General features: G+C 34.4%; 1 protein-coding gene and 1 pseudogene across 1 annotated transcript; one reads left to right on the top strand and one right to left on the bottom strand.

Annotated features, from left to right (window-relative positions):
- Positions 1–515: 515 nt before the first annotated feature.
- On the top strand, positions 516–15,216 carry LOC126704730 (organellar oligopeptidase A, chloroplastic/mitochondrial-like; annotated as a pseudogene).
- A 1,483-nt stretch (positions 15,217–16,699) lies between these two features.
- On the bottom strand, positions 16,700–17,128 carry LOC126704729 (uncharacterized). The gene has a single exon (XM_050403750.1). The coding sequence runs from the start codon at positions 17,126–17,128 to the stop codon at positions 16,700–16,702; it is 429 nt and encodes a 142-aa protein (XP_050259707.1).
- Positions 17,129–19,189: the final 2,061 nt, after the last annotated feature.

Below are 19,189 nucleotides of genomic sequence, written 5' to 3'. Positions count from 1 at the left end.
AGGTTGAGTTGATATTAAATTATCAAGTTTTTGTGTCTATCAAACTTTATCTAAAGAAGTGATTTCAAATTAAAATTTTTATCAACTTAGAAATTATAGAAAAAAGATAAAAGCAAAACAAAATTATCTTTATTTTTCAAAAATCTATTAAAATTTCTACAATTTGATGAAGATATATGGCGCAACCATTACGTCCAAGTCCAACTTTCATTAAATATGATATGATATATATATATATATATATATATATAGATTACATGGACAACACAATAAATAAATAAACATTTTCTTTTATTGACATGTGAGCGAACAAAAAATTATATGATTTTTATTTATTACAAATAAGTATATATTTGTAGCATCCCTAGCGCTAGCTTCCTCTCCAAGTTCCCATATCCCTGTTCTCTTCTTCTTCTTCTACCTCCAAACTTTCCCCAAATCCACTACTAATTAACTATATTTTCTTTCACTCTTTAATCTTTATTCTTGCTCTTCATTCCATCTCTTCTTCACCAATGGCGGCTGCAGCTTCCTTTGACGAAGAATCCATTGATGATAACCCTCTTCTCCAAGACTTTGAGTTCCCACCCTTTGATGTCCTCCAACCCAAACACATTCGCCCAGGGATCCGTGAACTCTTGAAGAAGCTTGTGGGTTTCTTCTATTTGTGTTTTGGTTTCTGGTTGTTGTGTTTGACAACAACAACAAAATGGCTTTTGCTGTTTGTCTAAACTTTTTCAAAATTTAACAAAAATAGTATATTTTATTTTTTTTAAAAAAGCTACTTTGTAGTTTTTGTCACAAATTTAACATAAAAATTACCAAAAGGTTTTGATATAGACTATGAAATTATATCTTTTAACATAAACTATAAAGCTATTTTGCTTGCTAAATATGAGACAAAATATTAGTTTATGGTAACTTATTTGTTGAACGTGTGATTAAAGCTTATAGTTTGTTTATCTTCTTTTTTTTTTAAAAAAAAAACTAATTTCTGTTAAGTTTGGGGAAAAAAAGCTAAGACATAGGGCAAGAAGGAAAAGCAATAAGCTTTTTGTCAAGTTGGTTGAGCCCGTTGAACTGTTTTTGGTGTTGGTGCTCTGTTTGTTTGGTTGTGTTGCTCATTTGGTTGTGTTTTTGTTCCTGAGTTTCTAATTTGTGGGTTTTGAATTTTGTTAGTTGTTTTATTTTTCTTTATGGAAATTTTTGTTAGTTATTGATAATGGCTTAATGGGTTTTCTAGGAGCATGATTTGATCGAATTGGAGTTCTCAGTGGAGCCGTTCTTAGTGGAGCCATTGGAGTTGTAGTGGAGGCATTATGGACTAAGTTCGTTGTGCCATTGGAGAAGATAGTGAACCGCTTGTCTTTGGTCTGGAATATTGTTATCCAGCTCAAACTGCTCAAGGATTCTCCTGAGCTCAGTTCTGCCATTGAAGAAGTTCAGGTATTCTTATGTCCTTGTAGTGCCATTTTATACGTACACACTTTGGGTTACAAAATTCAAACTTACAATTATAAGCCAGAGCTGACTAAGGCATAAATGTGTTGTGGTGGGTTTAGAGTTAGAAAAGAAGAAGAATTAGATAGAAATTTTTAAGGGTGTTTAGAGGCTCTTTCGAGTTAGGACTTCTACTTATATTATGACTCCTTGTTTGACTACTAAATTAAAACCTAATTAAATACTAACTTGGACCCAAAGAAAATAAATCTTAGGTCTCCTAAAAGATTTTAGACTCATCCAAATTACCAAAATACCCGTAGTACACAGGAATGGCAGAAATTAGAGATTTGCAATTGTATATAAAATTGTCCATAGCTAATGAAATAAGAACCTAAATAAAAAACTGATTTAACCTAAAAGACTCAGACCATTAAAACCACATGACTTTTACTTTAATTGGACTAAAATAATTCTTGAATAAGCATTTTTGCAAAGCAGTAGCAAATTAATCTTCCATGGCTACATCAGTTACATTCTGCCAAAGAACCTTTAGGCTAGAAAATTTAGCACTCTTCTTTGAGCAATTGTTATTGGGCTTGATTTTATCTTCATGCTTTGTGACTTCTGTTTACCTTTCTATTTGTATTCTTTTACTTGTGGTTTGCAGCCAGAGGAGGTTAAGTTTGAGCTGAGGTTGAATCAAAGTAAAACAAATTACAATGCATTTAAAGCTATCCGGAAGTCTCATGATTGGGAGACACTAAGTGATGCTCGTAAGCGTGTTGTAGAATGTGAGTACCTCAAGTAGCTTTCATCATAATTAGTCAAAAGGTTTTCCAATTTTTATGTTTTGTGCATTGTGTTTTCCTCATTTTGTTCTTGTGTGCACTTATGCATATTGTTTCAAACTTTTTGGTAGAGACCATTAAAAAAAACACCACTTTCAGGAATTTTTTTTCTTTCATTGCAATGGTTTGGGTTAGTATAGGTGAAATAACATCCATCTTTCCGTAATTTTATACCATGTTTGCTTTAATAAGATATTACACATCTTTTCTTTGTTGAAACTTGAAACTTTATCCTGTCATGTTAATTTTATGGGATTGGAATCTGGACTTGTGCTGTATGACTTTTGATAGTAAGTTCTTTACATGTTTGCATGCAGGCCAGATGAAAAATGCAATTCTTAATGGCGTTGAGCTTGAAGATAATAAAAGAGAGTTATTGAACAAAATTGAACAGGTTTGCTTTTAAGGGCGCTTTTTCATCTCTCATCTTCTAGGTTGTTTTATTTTATTTTACATTAGATTCCAAATCTGTTGTTTGTATAATTGTGCATGAAGCTAACAATATGTCTCATCACAAAACAAGGGTATGGTTGTTATTGTCTCCAATCTAATGGAAAAGGATCAAACCTACTTAACAATTTTTATCATTTCTTTGATTTATGCTTTCCCTGGAAGTTGGCTCTTTTTTTTTTCTTTTTTTTTTTTTTCAGAATAAGTACATGCAGGGCACAATGATATGTTGTTATGTGCCATGACATTTGTTGTGTATATAGAGGAATATTTTGTTTGACCCTGCAAAAAAGTATTTCCTATCTCTTTTATTTTTATTTTTTAATTTGGGAAGGAGGGTAGGGATGGATTTAACATAAAATTATATACACTTCTTCCTTCCCTCTAATTTGGCAGCAATAGATGTCAAATTAGTTACTTTGATCAAATAAGAGAGTTGATGATTAATTTTGTCATTTCATTTCAATTTTTCACTTGGCTTAGCCATTCCTTTTTTTTAATCTTGTTTTCATTCACAGGATTTGACAAGACTATCACAAAAATTTGTAGAGAATGTTACGGAGGACAAAAAGAAGTTTGATGAAAAACTAATTATAGATAAGAATCATGTTGTAGGATTTGCTCCTACGTTTCTTGAATTATTTGCACAAAGAGCAATGTTTAAGGTATTCTTTGTTGAAATCAATTTCCTTTGGTTATTTAATATCTATTTTGATCCCCAAGTCTATTTTGTTCCCCAAGTATATCTTATCTTATGCATATGTAATGTATCTCATTAGGGTCATGAAAATGCTAATGCTGAAAATGGGCCTTGGATATTAACATTAGAGGATTGTTATTATGCTGAAAACCGATCTTTGCGTGAAGAAATGTTTTGTGTGTATATCACTTGTGCCTCTGCCGGAGTTCAGGATAATACAAAAATAATTGACGACATTTTGAAGCTTAGATTGGAAAAGGCTAAGCTTCTTAATTACAAAAATTATGCTGAGGTATGTTTTATTTATTTATTTTAATATTACTATTTTGGAAGAATTGCTAATTACTATTTTTCAGGTAAGCATGTTAACCAAAGTGGCTACTCTTGAAGAAGCAAAAGAGCTTTTGGAAAAACTTCGCAGTGCTTACTACAATGTTGCAGTTCAAGGAAGTGCACTGTATTTATATTCTAATAATTGCAAATGAGTTTTATTTTAAATGGCATTAACTTTTCTTGTGAGAGTGAGATTGTGGGTTCAAAACTATTGGATGGATATGTAATTAGTGGCATTGTCCGGTCTTTTTTATATGGAGAATTAGGATTTGAATCTCCTACCCCATTTAATTCTATATAACCTTTTTTTTATGCATAACCCACTGAACCCCATATAGACTGTAAGGAATGTGATGCACAAGAAGCTGATGATTTGAAATTTTGGGATCTCTTTTATTGGAGTAATGTGGTTTGTGATGTATCGTGTACAATCAGTGAGGTTAGATCTTTTTCCATGTGCACTCACATACATTTACATTTTTAATTTCATGTTGGTTTAAAATTAAGATATAACCCAAATTCCATTAGTCAAATTGTAAGTTACATTTGACATCTATTTCTCAAATTTTGTAACTATATCTTTGTTTCAAGTTGAAGGGAGATTAGGATATTTGTTAGATTATTAACATAGGACAAGGGGGAACAAGGTTTAATAGGGTTTGGATGGGTGAAACAAAGGAGAAAAACCAAGTTTTGGCTGCTGTGACTAGTGCTGTGACAGTAACCGTGAACAGTGATGTTAAAGAAAAGATAAATATCTAGGAATCACTCCTAGGGTTTCTTGGCATCACGCCTTGGAGTAGTTTGCATCACACAAACCGTAAACAAAGCTTCATAGCTCTAAACTGAAAATATTATTATTAACCCTCTCAATAGAAGGCATTACAACTCTTTAAATAAAAGACTTGTACCTATTCCTTGTTGAAATAGGACTTTATTTAAAACTCCTAATAAGGACTTGGACTTGGGACTCCTTGGGCTTTATTACCAACCCAAACTGATCAACTTAATTCAAATAAAACTAAAATAAGACCCGAAAACATAATATTAGGTGAGGTTTAAGTTACACATTCTGCTTCTTCTTTTTTTTATATCAATGTTATACTATTTAATATCTCTATTTTTCATTTTTTTTTTAAGGGACAAACCCTTCTTGAATCACATTGTTTCCTTATACTCAATGCTTTGCAAACTTTTAAGACAATTAAATAACTATATCATATATAACAGGCTTAAATTTCAAGTTGGATGTCATGGTTTTCTTATTCACACGACATTTCTAATAAATTATACCTAATTTGGCACTAGCATATTTACCGAGGTAATTAAAGTTGAAGGGCGACCTTATGGCTCCAAGGTCCAAAAAGGCACTAGCTTGATTGAAAGCAATGCACCAAATTCTAAATGTAGTTAGCATACATATAAAACCGAAATCACATGTATCTAATGTGATGAAATATTATAATAAAGTGTGCAAGACATTTACTTCACGAAAGAAATTAGTTCTTTCAGTAAATTTCAAAATAAGCTATGCATTGTTTAGGCTCTATTAATTGATCTAACAATAGGTTTTACATTAAGCTTCTATAAAAAAAAAAAAAAAAATTCTAAAAAAGGAAAAATAAAAAGAGAACAGTAAAAGCTAAAGTTTATAAGATTATATGATTGAAATAAACAAAAGATTATATGATTCTAATATATGTGTGTGTATTGTACTTGATTATGTATTAATTTTTTGATAACTAATAAGTTTTATTGATTAACTATTAATTTTAATGTTGCCAAAATTTGCTTTCTTTCTTGTTACTTGCTTGGAGAAATTTGGGTGTTTCCTGCCTTTGTTTTGTTACTTTTGTATTCTACAAGAAGAGCAACATCTATTATTCTCCAAGCCAAAGGTTATGGATGGTTGTTTAACGTATGTATTATTTTCTTGAATGTGCAATGCTTTAAATGTTGTCAGATTCATGCTTTCTTGTTACTTGGCCCAAAGAAATGTACATTCTATTTAAGAGGGTATAGGAATGAAATGGAATATATTGAAAGAAATAAGAATATTCCATCCATTCTTTTGTTTGGGAGTTCAGTAAAAAGGAATGAAATGGTTAGAGGGAATGACCATTCAATTCCCTACTAAGCATTCATTCCAAAAGTTGGAGGAACATTCATTCATTTAATGAAATGGAGGCAAAATATTGAATGTACCCCTATTTTGAGTAAAGGGTGAAGGCTGTAAAAGTAAAATATATATGTCCTTTCCATTCCTTCTTTTATAAAACTCCCAAACATAGTACTAAGTGTTTCCTTCTTTTGTATTCTACAGGAATTGATGGCTCCATATTTATCCTTGCCAACAGTTCTAGATGGCCTTTTCAACCTTACGAAGACACTATTTGGAATCAATATTGAGCAAGTTGATCATTTAGCTTCGGTATTTTATATTACTTACTTTATACTTTAAAAAAAGTTGCTACATTGTGCTTTGCTATATTTTTTTATCACTTCCCATTAATATATGATTGTTATGTTCAGGTTTGGCACGATGATGTCAAATTCTATTGTGTCAAAGATTCTTCACATAATCCTATTGCTTACTTCTATTTGGATCCATATGCTCGACCATATGGGAAAACAAGAAGTACATGGATGACTGGGATTTTTGGTCGAAATCGTGTTATGTCATGTGATAGGTTGCCAATTGCCTACCTAGTGTACAATCTAACACCACCAGTTGGGAGAAAACCAAGCTTATTGTCATTTTAGGAGGTAAGTAAACCCAATTACATAAGCTTTTAGGTTATGGTATATAAAATGTAGTTCCTAAGATTAAAAACATTGGAAAATGCTAGATAATTACTTGGTTTTTGAAGTTTTAAATATTATTTGTTGTCAAATTCATTAATGATTTTTTTGCAGGTTGTGACTGTCTTCCATGAATTTGGTCATTCACTCCAGCATACGCTGACCAAGCAAGATGAGAGTCTAGTTGCTGGTATTCGAGGGATAGAGTTGGATGCTGCCGAATTTTCTTCTCAGTTCATGGAAAAATGGTGTTATTACAAGTAATTTTTGTCTTCATAGATACTAAAACTTTATGGCATTAAATTTTCATGAACTTCTCATTTGTGCACTGCATATAATAGGAACTTTGATCCATATTGAGACAAGGCTTTTCCTATACGATACCTAACTAAGCTATCATGTTGCAGACTAGCTTTTCATCATCTAATTTTTACTAATGGGTTCTTTAGGAATATTTTCATGGGCATTGCAAAGCACTATGAGCTCGGCAAGAGTCTCAATGAATTTAGTTGTTTCAATTTCCTTGAAACTAACGGTTTATTGGGAAGCATAGAACGTCTTAATCAGGTCAGTGTATTTGGTCGGTGTTATTTTTCCTTGTTTTCTTTTGCCATTTATTAGTCATATATCCTTCAGTAATTTTGGTGTGTTTTTTGTATTGGGTTTTCATTTCAACTCATGTTCCATGTTATGTGGCATATGATGTTCCAGTTCCCATTTTGGATACCTAAACTATCTGGAATTTAGGTAACTTGGGGGAGATTGTGTTGTCTTAATTGATTATAATTTGCATTTAGGTCTTATAGAGGCGCTAATTAGATGCATTAGAAATCTTTAGAATGTTCTAACTTCTAATAGAGATAGAGAGCACTGCCGCATAATTTGTGAGCTTGGCTTTTGTATTAAAAAAGTATGGTGTCTATCAGCTTGACAATAAAGCAAGCAAGTTTTCCTTTATTGCTATGATTAATGCATCTTTCTAATTTAATGGATTGGGGAATACCTGAATTAGAAGCTTTAACAATAAAATTGCTAGAACCTGGAGGGAGGATATTAACATTGATTCCATATTATTAGTGTATATCATGAAAAACAAGGGAAGCCAGATAGTTATATATATTTGTATGGGTCTGTTGGTGTTTCAAGGTGCTCTACTGCTATGATCACATCCTTTTTTTGTCTTTGACTGGAAGATACAGATAATCCTTTTTTTAATAGGATATAAATGGACCTAGTGAGGTTTGAATCCATGATCTGACCCTCCATGTCATTTTTATAGGAAAAGTGCGATTTGAGCTAGAACTCATTAGCAATGTCATAGGACAAATTGGGATGTGCTTTTGGTAGGCATAGAGCTAGGGGATTTGTGAATTTATGGTTTAGAACTTTGATAAAAAAAGGGTTAAGGTTCAAAAATGACTAGGGTTTTGAGGGGAATAGTACGTGTTACAATGCACATTTAGGGTATCTTTGAGTAGTACCATGAATAATGATTGAATATAAAAAAGAGACAAAGGAGAAAAGGAGAAAATAACCATAAAAGGCAACATGCCGCAATACTTAAACACTTGGTATTTTAATTGATAAAATACATCTTTGTTTGAGTAAAATTACACACTTCTCCAAAAAATAATAATAATAATTAAAAACTGCACTTTATAAGGTCGTTAAACTGCAACTTTTCCTAATAGAAGTAGGACTTCTGCTTCAACTAGTAACCAAATCCTCAATGAATTGAACCAAATCCCACACACAAAGACTCATAAACTAACAATGATGTGTGAACCCAATATTGGTTAGGCTTGCTGTGGAGGCACCTGGCTAGTGCTTGATCCATTGGGATTTAAAGAAGAAATAGATATTAAGTTTGAAGAAACATGGGGGTTGAACCTAGAACAATGATTGATAGCTAGTCTATCTAAACTTCCTTTCATAGCGGATAATTCTTTGAACTTTGCTTCATTTGAATTCACCTTCTTATCCTTTTTTTTTGGGATAAATAGAAGATAAATTGTATTAAACAAAAATCCAGGTACACTGGGGGTGTACATGGATAACAATACATCAAACACTTAAATTGATTAAGTATTTCTAAAAAATTAGAACAAGGAAAAAGATTAAAGGATGAACTCCACTCCAGCAAAGTGTGAAAAAGGAGAGATTTAAGTTCCAAAATAGACCGTTCATTTTCTTCAAAACATCTTGAGTTCCGTTCTTGCCGTAGGACACAATGTGGTGCAGTCCTCCATAAATCAATGCTCTGATGTCCATTGAAGGAACCTTGCCAACTCGAAAATAAATCAGTAACACTATGTGGCATAAATCATAGAAGACCAAATTGAGTCCACACCATAGACCATAATTCATAAGCAATAGGACAATGAAGAAGAAGACGATTCAACAATTCAACAATTCACCGATTCTCCATTCTTTTTACACATATAGCACCAATCTACAACTGCGACACCCTTATACCATAAGTTCTCAAGAGTCAAAATCTTACCTAATGTGGCAGTCCAAGAGAAGAAAGCAACCCTAGGAGGGATCTTTGAACGCCACACAGGTTTCTAAGGGAAAAAAGTGTCAAGAGTAGAGGAAGGGGAGAGATAGTACTCACTCACTTTAAAATTCTTATTCCTTGCCGGTTTCCAACATAGTTTGTCTTGTCCTTCACCATTAAGAGGCATAGAATTGATAAGATCTAGAAAAGTGTAAAAATTGAAGATCCTAGTGAAGCCTCTAGTTAGGAAAGTGCACAACATCCTCAATAGAAGACCCCTTATTACAACTAATGCTATAAAGTTCCGGAAATACCTCTCGGAGAGTACAACCCCCACACCACACATGATGCCAAAATTTAATTCTATTACCAATACCAACCTCGAACTTAATGGATTTCGAAAAAGCTGGCCAGCCTTGTCTTATGATTCCCCAAAGACTAACACCATAAGGATTAGAGACTCCTTTTGTACACTAACCACCCCAATCATTCCCATATTTAATTAGTCTCAATGACCCACCTCCAGAGGTCTTCCATATCTCCACAACCATTTCCCCAACAAAGCTTGATTGAAGATTCTCAAATTTCTAATGCCCAAACTGTCGGACTGCAAGGGTGTACAAACCTGGGCCCACTTAACTAGAAAGAATTTAGGGGACTCATCTATCCCACTCCATAGAAAATTCCTTTGAAGACTCTCAATATGATTAGCAATATCCACTAGAATAGAGAAGAGTGATAGGAAATAAGTTGGTAAACCTGAGAGAGTGCTTTTAATTAAAGTAATCTTACCTCTTTTTGATAAATATAATCGCTTCCAACTCGCTAATCTATGCTCTATTTTTTCTAGAATAGAGTTCCAAATCGCCCTATCCTTGAATTTATCTCCCAAAGGAAGTCCCAAGTAAGCCATTAGCAGAGATGACTGTCTACAACCCAGCAATGCCACAAGCTCCCCCATATTAGAGTCTAGACACCTCTCCAACTAGAACTAATTTTGACTTAGCAAGGTTAATTTGTAGTCTTGAGAACGCTTCAAAAGAGGATAAAATCTCCCGCAAATAATCAATCTGACTTGTAGAAGCATCACAAAAAATTAAAGTGTTATCCACAAAGAGAAGATGGGCCAGCATCAGAGGAGTATTAGTCCTGGTACCAATAGTGAAACTTGAGATGTGTCCAGCCAAAACCACACCATCCAACAAGCGGCTTAAAGCCTCCTTAACAATAGCAAATAAGAGCGGGGAGAGAGAATCACCTTTGCATAGCCCCTTAGAGCTCCCAAAGAAATCCTTAAGGGTGCCATTTATCAGAATTGAAAATCTCATCATGGAGATACAAAACAAAATCCACTTTCTCCATTTCTCAAAGAATCCACAGCGTTGCAACATATACATAAGAAAATCCCAACTTACATGATCAAAAGCTTTCTCCACATCTGACTTACATAAACTCCTGGTATCCTTATCTTGAGCCTACTAACAAAACACTCATTAGCAATTAAAATAGAATCTAGGATTTGCCTATCCATAGCAAAGGCATTTTTGACTCAAAGATAATCCTAGTAATCACCCTTCTTAGCCTGTTAGCCAGCACCTTGGAAATGACTTTATAAATACCGCCCACTAGACTAATAGGTCTAAAGTCTCTCACATTAACAACATCTCCTTTCTTGGAATGAGAGGAAGGAAAGTTGCATTAAGACTTTTCTCAAAGATAGCTTGTGAATGAAAGTTTAAAAGAAGCTCCATAATTTCAAGTTTTAAAAAGCCCCAACAAGCCTTAAAAAAAAGCCATAAAAAAAGCCATCAAGAAACCATTTGGTCCTGAAGATTTATTCGCCATTACAACCTTGGATGACACCATAAACCTCCTCTTCCTCAAAGGGTCTATCTAACCAAGCAGCCTCCTCCTCAGAAATCATAGAGAATTCCACTTCATCTAGCACAGGTCTTTGACCCTCATTTTCAGAGTAAACTGTTTGTAGAAATGAGAGATACATGCTGATATAGAATTTGGATCCGATATCAACTCACCATCCGCCAAAAGATTTTTATGGTATTAAACCTTTTCTGGGAGTTTTCTGTTCTATGAAAGAACTTAGTATTTCTATTGCCCTTTCGGATCCAAAGGGCCCTAGATTTCTGTCTCCAACATATCTCAACCATAAGAGTTACCTTTTCAAGCTCAATGCGAAGCCGTTCTTTTTCCAAATTCTCATCATTGGTTAGAGGACAGCTATCTTCCAACAAATCTAGTACTTCAAGATCCTTCCATAACTTGTGCATCTTATCCTCTACATTGCCAAATTCTTCCTCATTCCATTTCATCAAATCTAGCTTCAAAGCTTTCAATTTGCTAGCAAACTGAAAGCTAGGGAAACCTTGAAAATGATAGGACTCTCACTTTCTCCACAAAACCCTCGGCCTTGAACCACATATTCTCAAAGCGAAAAGGGTGGCTGCTCCTGTGAAAATTTCCCCCTTCTCAAAGAACTGGAAAGTGGTCAGAGAGTAATCTATGCAATCTTTTTTGACGAATGTTAGGAAAGTGCTCTTCCAAATCAGAAGATAGAAGAAACCTGTCAAGCCTAGACCACAAAGCCACTGCTCTAGAATTAGACCAAGTGAAAGACCCCTTCCAATGGTAAATCTATAGGACTGTGTTTAGAAATGAAATCTGGAAATTCAAGCATGGCCGATGAGATGGAGTCAAATTCACCTTCTAATTCTACTGTTTAAAAGTTTACTTTATTCCTTTGTAGTCTTGAGAAAAAGGCTTAAACATGAATATAATCTCACATTAGTCACCATCATCTTGGATGAGAACTTGATGCGGAAGACGCAAGAAGATTATTATTTAGTATTATTTATGTTTACAAGTCAATTGTATTTTTACATTTTAGGTCTTAGTAGTTTATTAGGCTATTAGTATTTTAATTTGAAAGCATGGTTATTTTTTGTAATAAGGTAATTAGGGTTTCCTAGCCAATTAGAACTAGGGTTTAACAATCTTTTATAAGCAACTTATTGTACTCCTTGAGGAGAAAGTTGATATTTTGATAAATGAAAAAAATGGTGGTTTGGTCTGGTGTTGACTCCAAGTCCACCCTAGATGCTGACTCCTAGTGGTTTTCCCGCTTGGTGCTGACTTCAAGTAAGGCCTAGATGCTGACTCCTAGGTCATATCCTTTATTTTATTTTTATTTTTTAATTTTGTTCTGATTGTTTATTGAGAAATTGAAGAAAATATCAACAAAGAACTTGCTGTAGGATTTTTGGCTCTAATACCAAGTTGACATTGGACAAATTAAAACATTTGTTGATGTGGTACTTATGGTAGGCAGAACCTGTAGAAAGAAGGGTTAGAGTTTGAGATGACCAGGACTTTGTGTGGAAGAGAAAATTGATTTAGTCTTGCAAAATGTTAGCCTTAAAAAAAAAAAAAAAAAAAGAATAAACAGAAATTAAATATGCCTACAAACTGTGAATACTGCACATGAACAGTATGTGAATAGTGATAAAATATTAAAGAGAAGGAAAAGATATGAGAAAAGGAGAAAAGAAGAAAAGAACAATAAAGTCAGCTATCGTGTTTTAGTTTTAATACTCAAAAACTCGTATTTTTAATGATCAACTCCTATTTGATTAAGTACAATGATACACTTAAGAGCATTCGATCTAAAATTTCCGTATTTTTTAGTATAAGAATCTACTTTTTTCTATTTTACACAAGTATTTTGCAAAAACACCCACATTAGATTATCTATTATACACTCTATTTTCTTTAAATAATCATTTATTTATTTATTTTTATTATTTCAGCCTTTCCACATTATAACACATACTCTGAATGAGTTTTGTTTTGATGATATTGTTTTGGGTTGATTTTGAGTTGGGTTTAGGATGGGTTTGAGTTGATTTTGATTTGATTTCCATTGATTTTGGGTCAATTTTGTGTTTGGATTATGATTATGTTGTAATGGGTTGTGGTGATGGTGGTTGGGTGGTGCATGAGCAATGTATATTTGTCCATCGATCTAATGGTATGGGTTGATTTGGGTTTTTCAAATGGGTTTTCTGTTGAGTTTTGTTTTGGGTTGATTTGAGTTGGATTTGTGATGAGTTTTCAGATGGATTTGAGTTGGTTTGTTTTGGCTTGATTTTTTTTTTTTTTTTTTCTTTTTCTAGATTGAAGAGAATCAGGGGAAGAGAGAAATTCAAGGAAGAGAGAGAGTCTGACGAGGGTGAGACAGGAAAAAGAAAAAAAAGATTTAAATAATCAAATAGAAAGCTATAGTGCTATAGCAATTTTGTATATGTACAATGTTATAGACCCAATGATGTGGGTAGTTTTTGAGCAAAAATATGTAAAATTGACCACTTTTTCTATTTTACAATGACTAGTGCGATTGCTCTTACTATAGCAATCATGTATATATACAGTGTTATAAATGGACTGATGTGGGTAGTTTTTGAGCAAATATACATAAAACTGACTACTTTTTCAATTTTGCAATAACTTGTGCAAGTGCTCTTACGTAGATCCCACATCTAAATGTTTCCTAATAGGACCTGGTCACACCTACTTTGACTAGTAAACAAACATTAACTGAATTTAACCAAAGCTCATACATAAAGACTCGTAAACTAGTAAGACAAACTTAATAATAAATTGAAACCCAATTACTTATCAAAAATAAAAATAAAAAAACTCAAAGCCCACAACTATGGTCCATACCCAACAATTACAAAATGAACATAAACTAAAATACTAATGACCTTATTAACTACTAAGGACATTTATTCTTGAACTTTGACTAAACCTTAGGTTTCCAAAGAGGTTTCTTGTTTCTTAACCACACTATGGTTGTGCCATATTAAGCAATCACCTCCTTCATCCCCTCCAAATATTCTTAATCTTACATTCAAATTTAATTAGAGGACAGATGTCAAGGTAGCGTTGGAATGGGTATCCGAAAGCTTTGATCTCATACTAATGTTAAATGTAACTGGCAGCCCACTTTGAAGGCTTGTAAGATGTGAGGGAAGGCTGGTTTGAGTACTCAACCATTAATTTGGGATGTTTCGCATGATGGAAAACTCTTTTGATTTAGGAAGTGCGTAAGCATATTTAGTATGGTGAGTACTTTAGGAGTCATTTTAAAGATGTTCCTAGTTAATGTGGATATTTTGTTTGAGTGGAATAATTTAAAGTTTGAGTTTAATCCCTTAATTTCAATTATTGTCATGTTTCTTTTTTCCCAAAATTTTCTAAATTATAAACGAGACTAAGATTACTGTTTATCCTGATTTTGCTGTAGCATTTTTGTCATGGAAGTCGCAATTATAAACCTCTGTTGCTCAGTTACATGATTATGGAAATAATAAATTGAAATTTCTATGATGTTCATATGCACTATTGACTTACTAATTTCTTAGCATTCATTATAATTTTGCAGATAAGATTTGCGATTGTAGATTTGGAGCTGCATACAAATTACGTTCCCGGTGGGTCAGAATCCATCTTTGATTTTTATAGGAGGGTTTCTAAAGGAACACACGTGGTCCCTCTACTACCAGGAGATAGGTCTCTCTGTAGTTGCCTTCATATATTTGAAGGTTTGTTTTCACTCTCAGATTTACTTTCTAATTATTATTTTTACTTGTTTAACCACCTTTTGATAGTTTCCTATATTAAACTTTTTGTGATTATTAGGTTCATATGCAGCTGGATACTATAGTTACAAGGTTTTATTTATTTTTATAGTATTCATAATTATTTTTCGCATTCTATGTAATTCTTTCATGAATTGTGGGCATGTTTTCTATCGTTGTATGTATACCCTTTCTTTTATTCCTCCGTTTATATTTACCATGAAACCATATTTTTGCATTTGGTAGTGGTCTGAGGTGATGTCGGCAGATGCATACTCTGCCTTTGAGGAGGCTGGACTGAATCAGGAGGTGGTAAGTCCAAAAGAGCTGCCTGCAAAGATAGGTCTTCATAGTCTTGTCACTTACCTTCATTTTTTTCTATTATAGTTTATTTTATGCATATAGAATACAGTTTCTAAACAAGAACACATCTCCATATTGCACGTGGTTGATTATTCTATTTGTAGTGCCTTATCTAAATGATGATGCATTAGTGCACCCTGTTGAAGATTTAGCACGGTGTCCATTGCATTGCATTTTTGGATGCACAATTTTGTTACCTACTGCCGATCATCTCCAATTTTAGGTTTTTTTTTTTTTTTTTTTTTTTAATTTTAATTTTAATTTTATTTAATTTTATTTTTTTAAGAATGATAATATACAAGAGGCTGCTCTATGCATGAAAAACATTGAGCATACCTACATTTACAAGAAAAGGAAAAAAGAGAAAAGAAACAAAAGAAAACTAAGCAGCAGACTAATTACAAAAGAGCAAGAGAACTAAGAAAAGAAGGGAGAAAATCACTAGTTGTGAGCCCCCAAGCCTGAAACCAATTAAATAGAGTTTCACTAAAAGAAGCAAGCATCTGATCTTCGGAACTATCCAAGTCCTCAAAAGTCTAACGATTCCACTCCTTCCAAAGACACCATAGTAAGCACAAAGGAACTAAATTCCAAATGTTAGACAAGTGCTTCCCTAACCAATTCCACCAACCAAAAAGCAGATCTGGAATCGTTCTAGGTATGAACCACGAAATAACAAAAGATGTAAAAACAAAACTCCACAACCGATGAGACTTCTCACAATGAAGTAGTAAGTGATCCACTGTCTCCCCATAACTACGACACATAATGCACCAATCCACCAAATCAAAACCCCTAAGTCTCAGATTATCACCCGTGATGCTATTCCAAGCAATAGATCAAACAAAAAAGGAAACATGCCGAGGAGCCTTAACTCTCCAAATACCCTTCCAAGGATGGACAACAGAGGGAGAACCTCGCAAATTGTTATAAAACGTCTGGATGTCAAAATCCCCATTAGGCTTCAACTTCCATCTCATCTGGTCTCCAACATCCATTAAAGGATTATTGGCTTCCAAGATACGAAGAAAGGTCACCCCTTCAATCATTTCCCAATTATTAAAGTCCTAAATGAAATGAATATCCCAACTTCTTCTCTTTCCCGCCCCCAGCCTTGTCAAAGAAGATTCTATAGAGACCTCCTTGTCAGTGGCAATACCATACAGCCTCAGGAAAGCCAGTTGAAAAGTTTGATCCTCACACCACCCACCCTGCCAAAATCTCACTATATTCCCTATCCCAACAACAAACTAAGTATTTTTGCTAAAATCTTCCCAACCCACACAGATACCTTTCCATAAACCACACCCATGAACTCTCCTACCCAACTTAGAAGTCCATCGCCCTACTTTTCCCCAAACTTTGAAGCTACCACCCTCCTCCAAATCCGATTCTCCTCATTTCCAAACTGCCAAAACCATTGGCCATAGGCACACATACTTTATCCCATCCTACCGTCCTACCAAATGATTATTGCTATCAGCCCATAGAAAATCCCTTTGTAACTTTTCAATTCTGTTAGCCACATGAGTACGTAGGAATAGTGAAAAGTGATAGAAAGTAAGTAGGAAGACTAGATAACGTACTCTTGAGTAGTGTCAATCTACCCCCCCTGAGACAAATACAGCTTCTTCCATCCGGCCAACTTTCGCTCAATTTTTTCTAGAATAGGATTCCAAATTGAAGGTGATTTATGAGAGGCCCCCAACAGCATGCCAAGATAAGACATAGGCAAAGTTCCAATCCTACAGCCCAATATCTTAGCCAAGGCATGGACATCATTTACTTCTCCTATTGGAACCATTTCACTCTTCTGCACATTGACCTTCAAGCCTGTCACAGCCTGAAAACAAAGTAACAACAATTGAACATGAAGGATTTGCTCCACAACTACATCACAAAATAGAATTGTATCTTCTGCAAACAAGAGATGTGAAACACATTCCCCACCACCCCTCCTACCATCAGCTTTAAAACCACGGATTAAGCCAGCACCCTCAACTCTCTGCAACATCCTGCTGAAAACTTCCATCATAATAAAAAACAACATAGGAAATAATGGGTCTTCTTGTCTCAATCCCCTTGAACTACCAAAAAAATCAGCTAGAAACCTATTGATCAATACAGAGAACTAAACAGTGGATATACAAGTGCGAATCCTCTTACACCACTTCTCCCCATAGCCCATTCTCTTCAACAAATCCAGAAGAGCCTCCCAATTCACATGATCGTAAGCTTTCTCAATATCAAGCTTACAGTTAACCCCTAAAACCCTACTCTTCACCTGACTATCAGCACTTTCATTTGCAATATGAACTGAATTAAGGATCTGTCTCCCACCCACAAAACTATTCTAAGACTCAAAGATCAATTGATCTAAGACCATTCTCAAGCAATTTGCCAAAACTTTGGCCAAGCTTTTATACACACTTCCCACCAAGCTCATAGGCTAGAAATCTCTGTTATTAGAGGCGTCATTCTTTTTTGGAATTAAGGTGATGAAAGTAGCATTAAGAGATTTTCAAACTTACAATGTTGAAAAAACTCTTCAAAGATAGCTAAAACATCTTTCTCCACTACTGTCCAACAATGATGATAGAAAGCCATAGTAAATCCATCCGGACCTGCAGCTCTGTCCCATTCCAATATAATAAAGATTTATGGATTGTAGACCATGGTGATAGGGAGGTTGTCTGTCTGTGCCACTTGGGGCATCCACTTAGGACTTGAGACAAACATCCCAAATTGAAGTGTCATTTTAGGGTCATCAACCTTGCATACAAATGTTTATGTGCACTTTTCAGTCTTTGTGTGATGTAGTGTGACATAATTCTAGAGATTAAACACTGCCTTAAATTTTTTTTTTTTTTTGGAAGGCATGTTATTTTGTGCATCTTTCATGAGTTTTCTTTTAACAATTAGTAGTCAAAGCTTTGTAACATTTTGAAAATTCTGCTTATGTCTTACTACATTTATAGTGGGAGTGATTTTTCATTTAGAAAATTCTGCTTATGTCTTACTCATTTTATATTGGGAGTGATTTTTATGTCTTACAACAGGATGAGATTGTGAAAGGGGCTATGAAAGCAATGGGGCCCAAGTTCCGAGACACCATCCTTGCCCTTGGAGGTGGCAAGGCGCCAAAAGAGGTTAAAAAATAACTTCTTTTATTGGCTTCCTAGTGGAATAAGCATTGGATGACTTTATTATAATTAGAGCATTAGTATTGGTAGTTCTAAAACTCCCAATTTGTTATTTTATACCATTAAACCACAAAACACATGCATTACCTGGGTTGCTATTGCTAAAAAAATTAATTTTATACTTATTGGAATTTTTGTGGCTTGGATCTAAACTTAAAATCATTTATTTTATTCTTTCTCTCTCCTCTCTCAGCCCCTCTCTCTCCTCTTTCAGCTTTCCCCCTCTCACTCTACGACTCTATCTTCTCTCTCTTGCAATTTTGGGTATCCATGGTTGTGGTTGTAGATCAGTTTTGGGTGGTTATGATTATAGATCTGCTTTGCGTGACTATGGATCAGCAGTTGGGCTGTGGATTGATGGGTTGTAATTTGTGTGGCAGTGGGTTTTGGGTCGGTGGGTTGTGATTTGGTTTGATATGGGTTCAAGTGGAGATGATTGAGTTTCAATGTTGGTGGTTTTTGAGTTTGCTAGCGGTGGTTGGTGAATGACAGTATGGGATATGGTTGGTGAACGATGGTATGGTGGTTGAGATCAGCTGCTTTTTATTTATTTATTTTTTTATGATGGCTGAGATCAGTGGTTATGAAAACGCCACAAATAATCAACCCTATAGCGACATTTTAAAAACTATGCTAAAAAGCAGGACAAATGCTATATCGACGTTTCAAAACGTCGCTATAGGATTGATTATATGTGGTGTTATAAATGGCGACGTTTTAAAAAACGTCACAAAATATGTATAGCAACGGCTCAGTTGCGACATTCTCGAACGTCGCAAAAAAGCTGATGGCAACCATTTGTGTCTACAGCGATGTTTTTTGGGTTTTTGGCGCCTAAACCCAGACTTCTTTTAGTGGTGCATGGTGTTTGTCGGTGTTGAGATCAGCAA

Source organism: Quercus robur, chromosome 11, assembly GCF_932294415.1.
Source record: "Quercus robur chromosome 11, dhQueRobu3.1, whole genome shotgun sequence".
Lineage (NCBI taxonomy): Eukaryota > Viridiplantae > Streptophyta > Magnoliopsida > Fagales > Fagaceae > Quercus > Quercus robur.
Note: the sequence above shows the minus strand (reverse complement) of the source record. Positions and strands in the feature narration are given on the sequence as shown.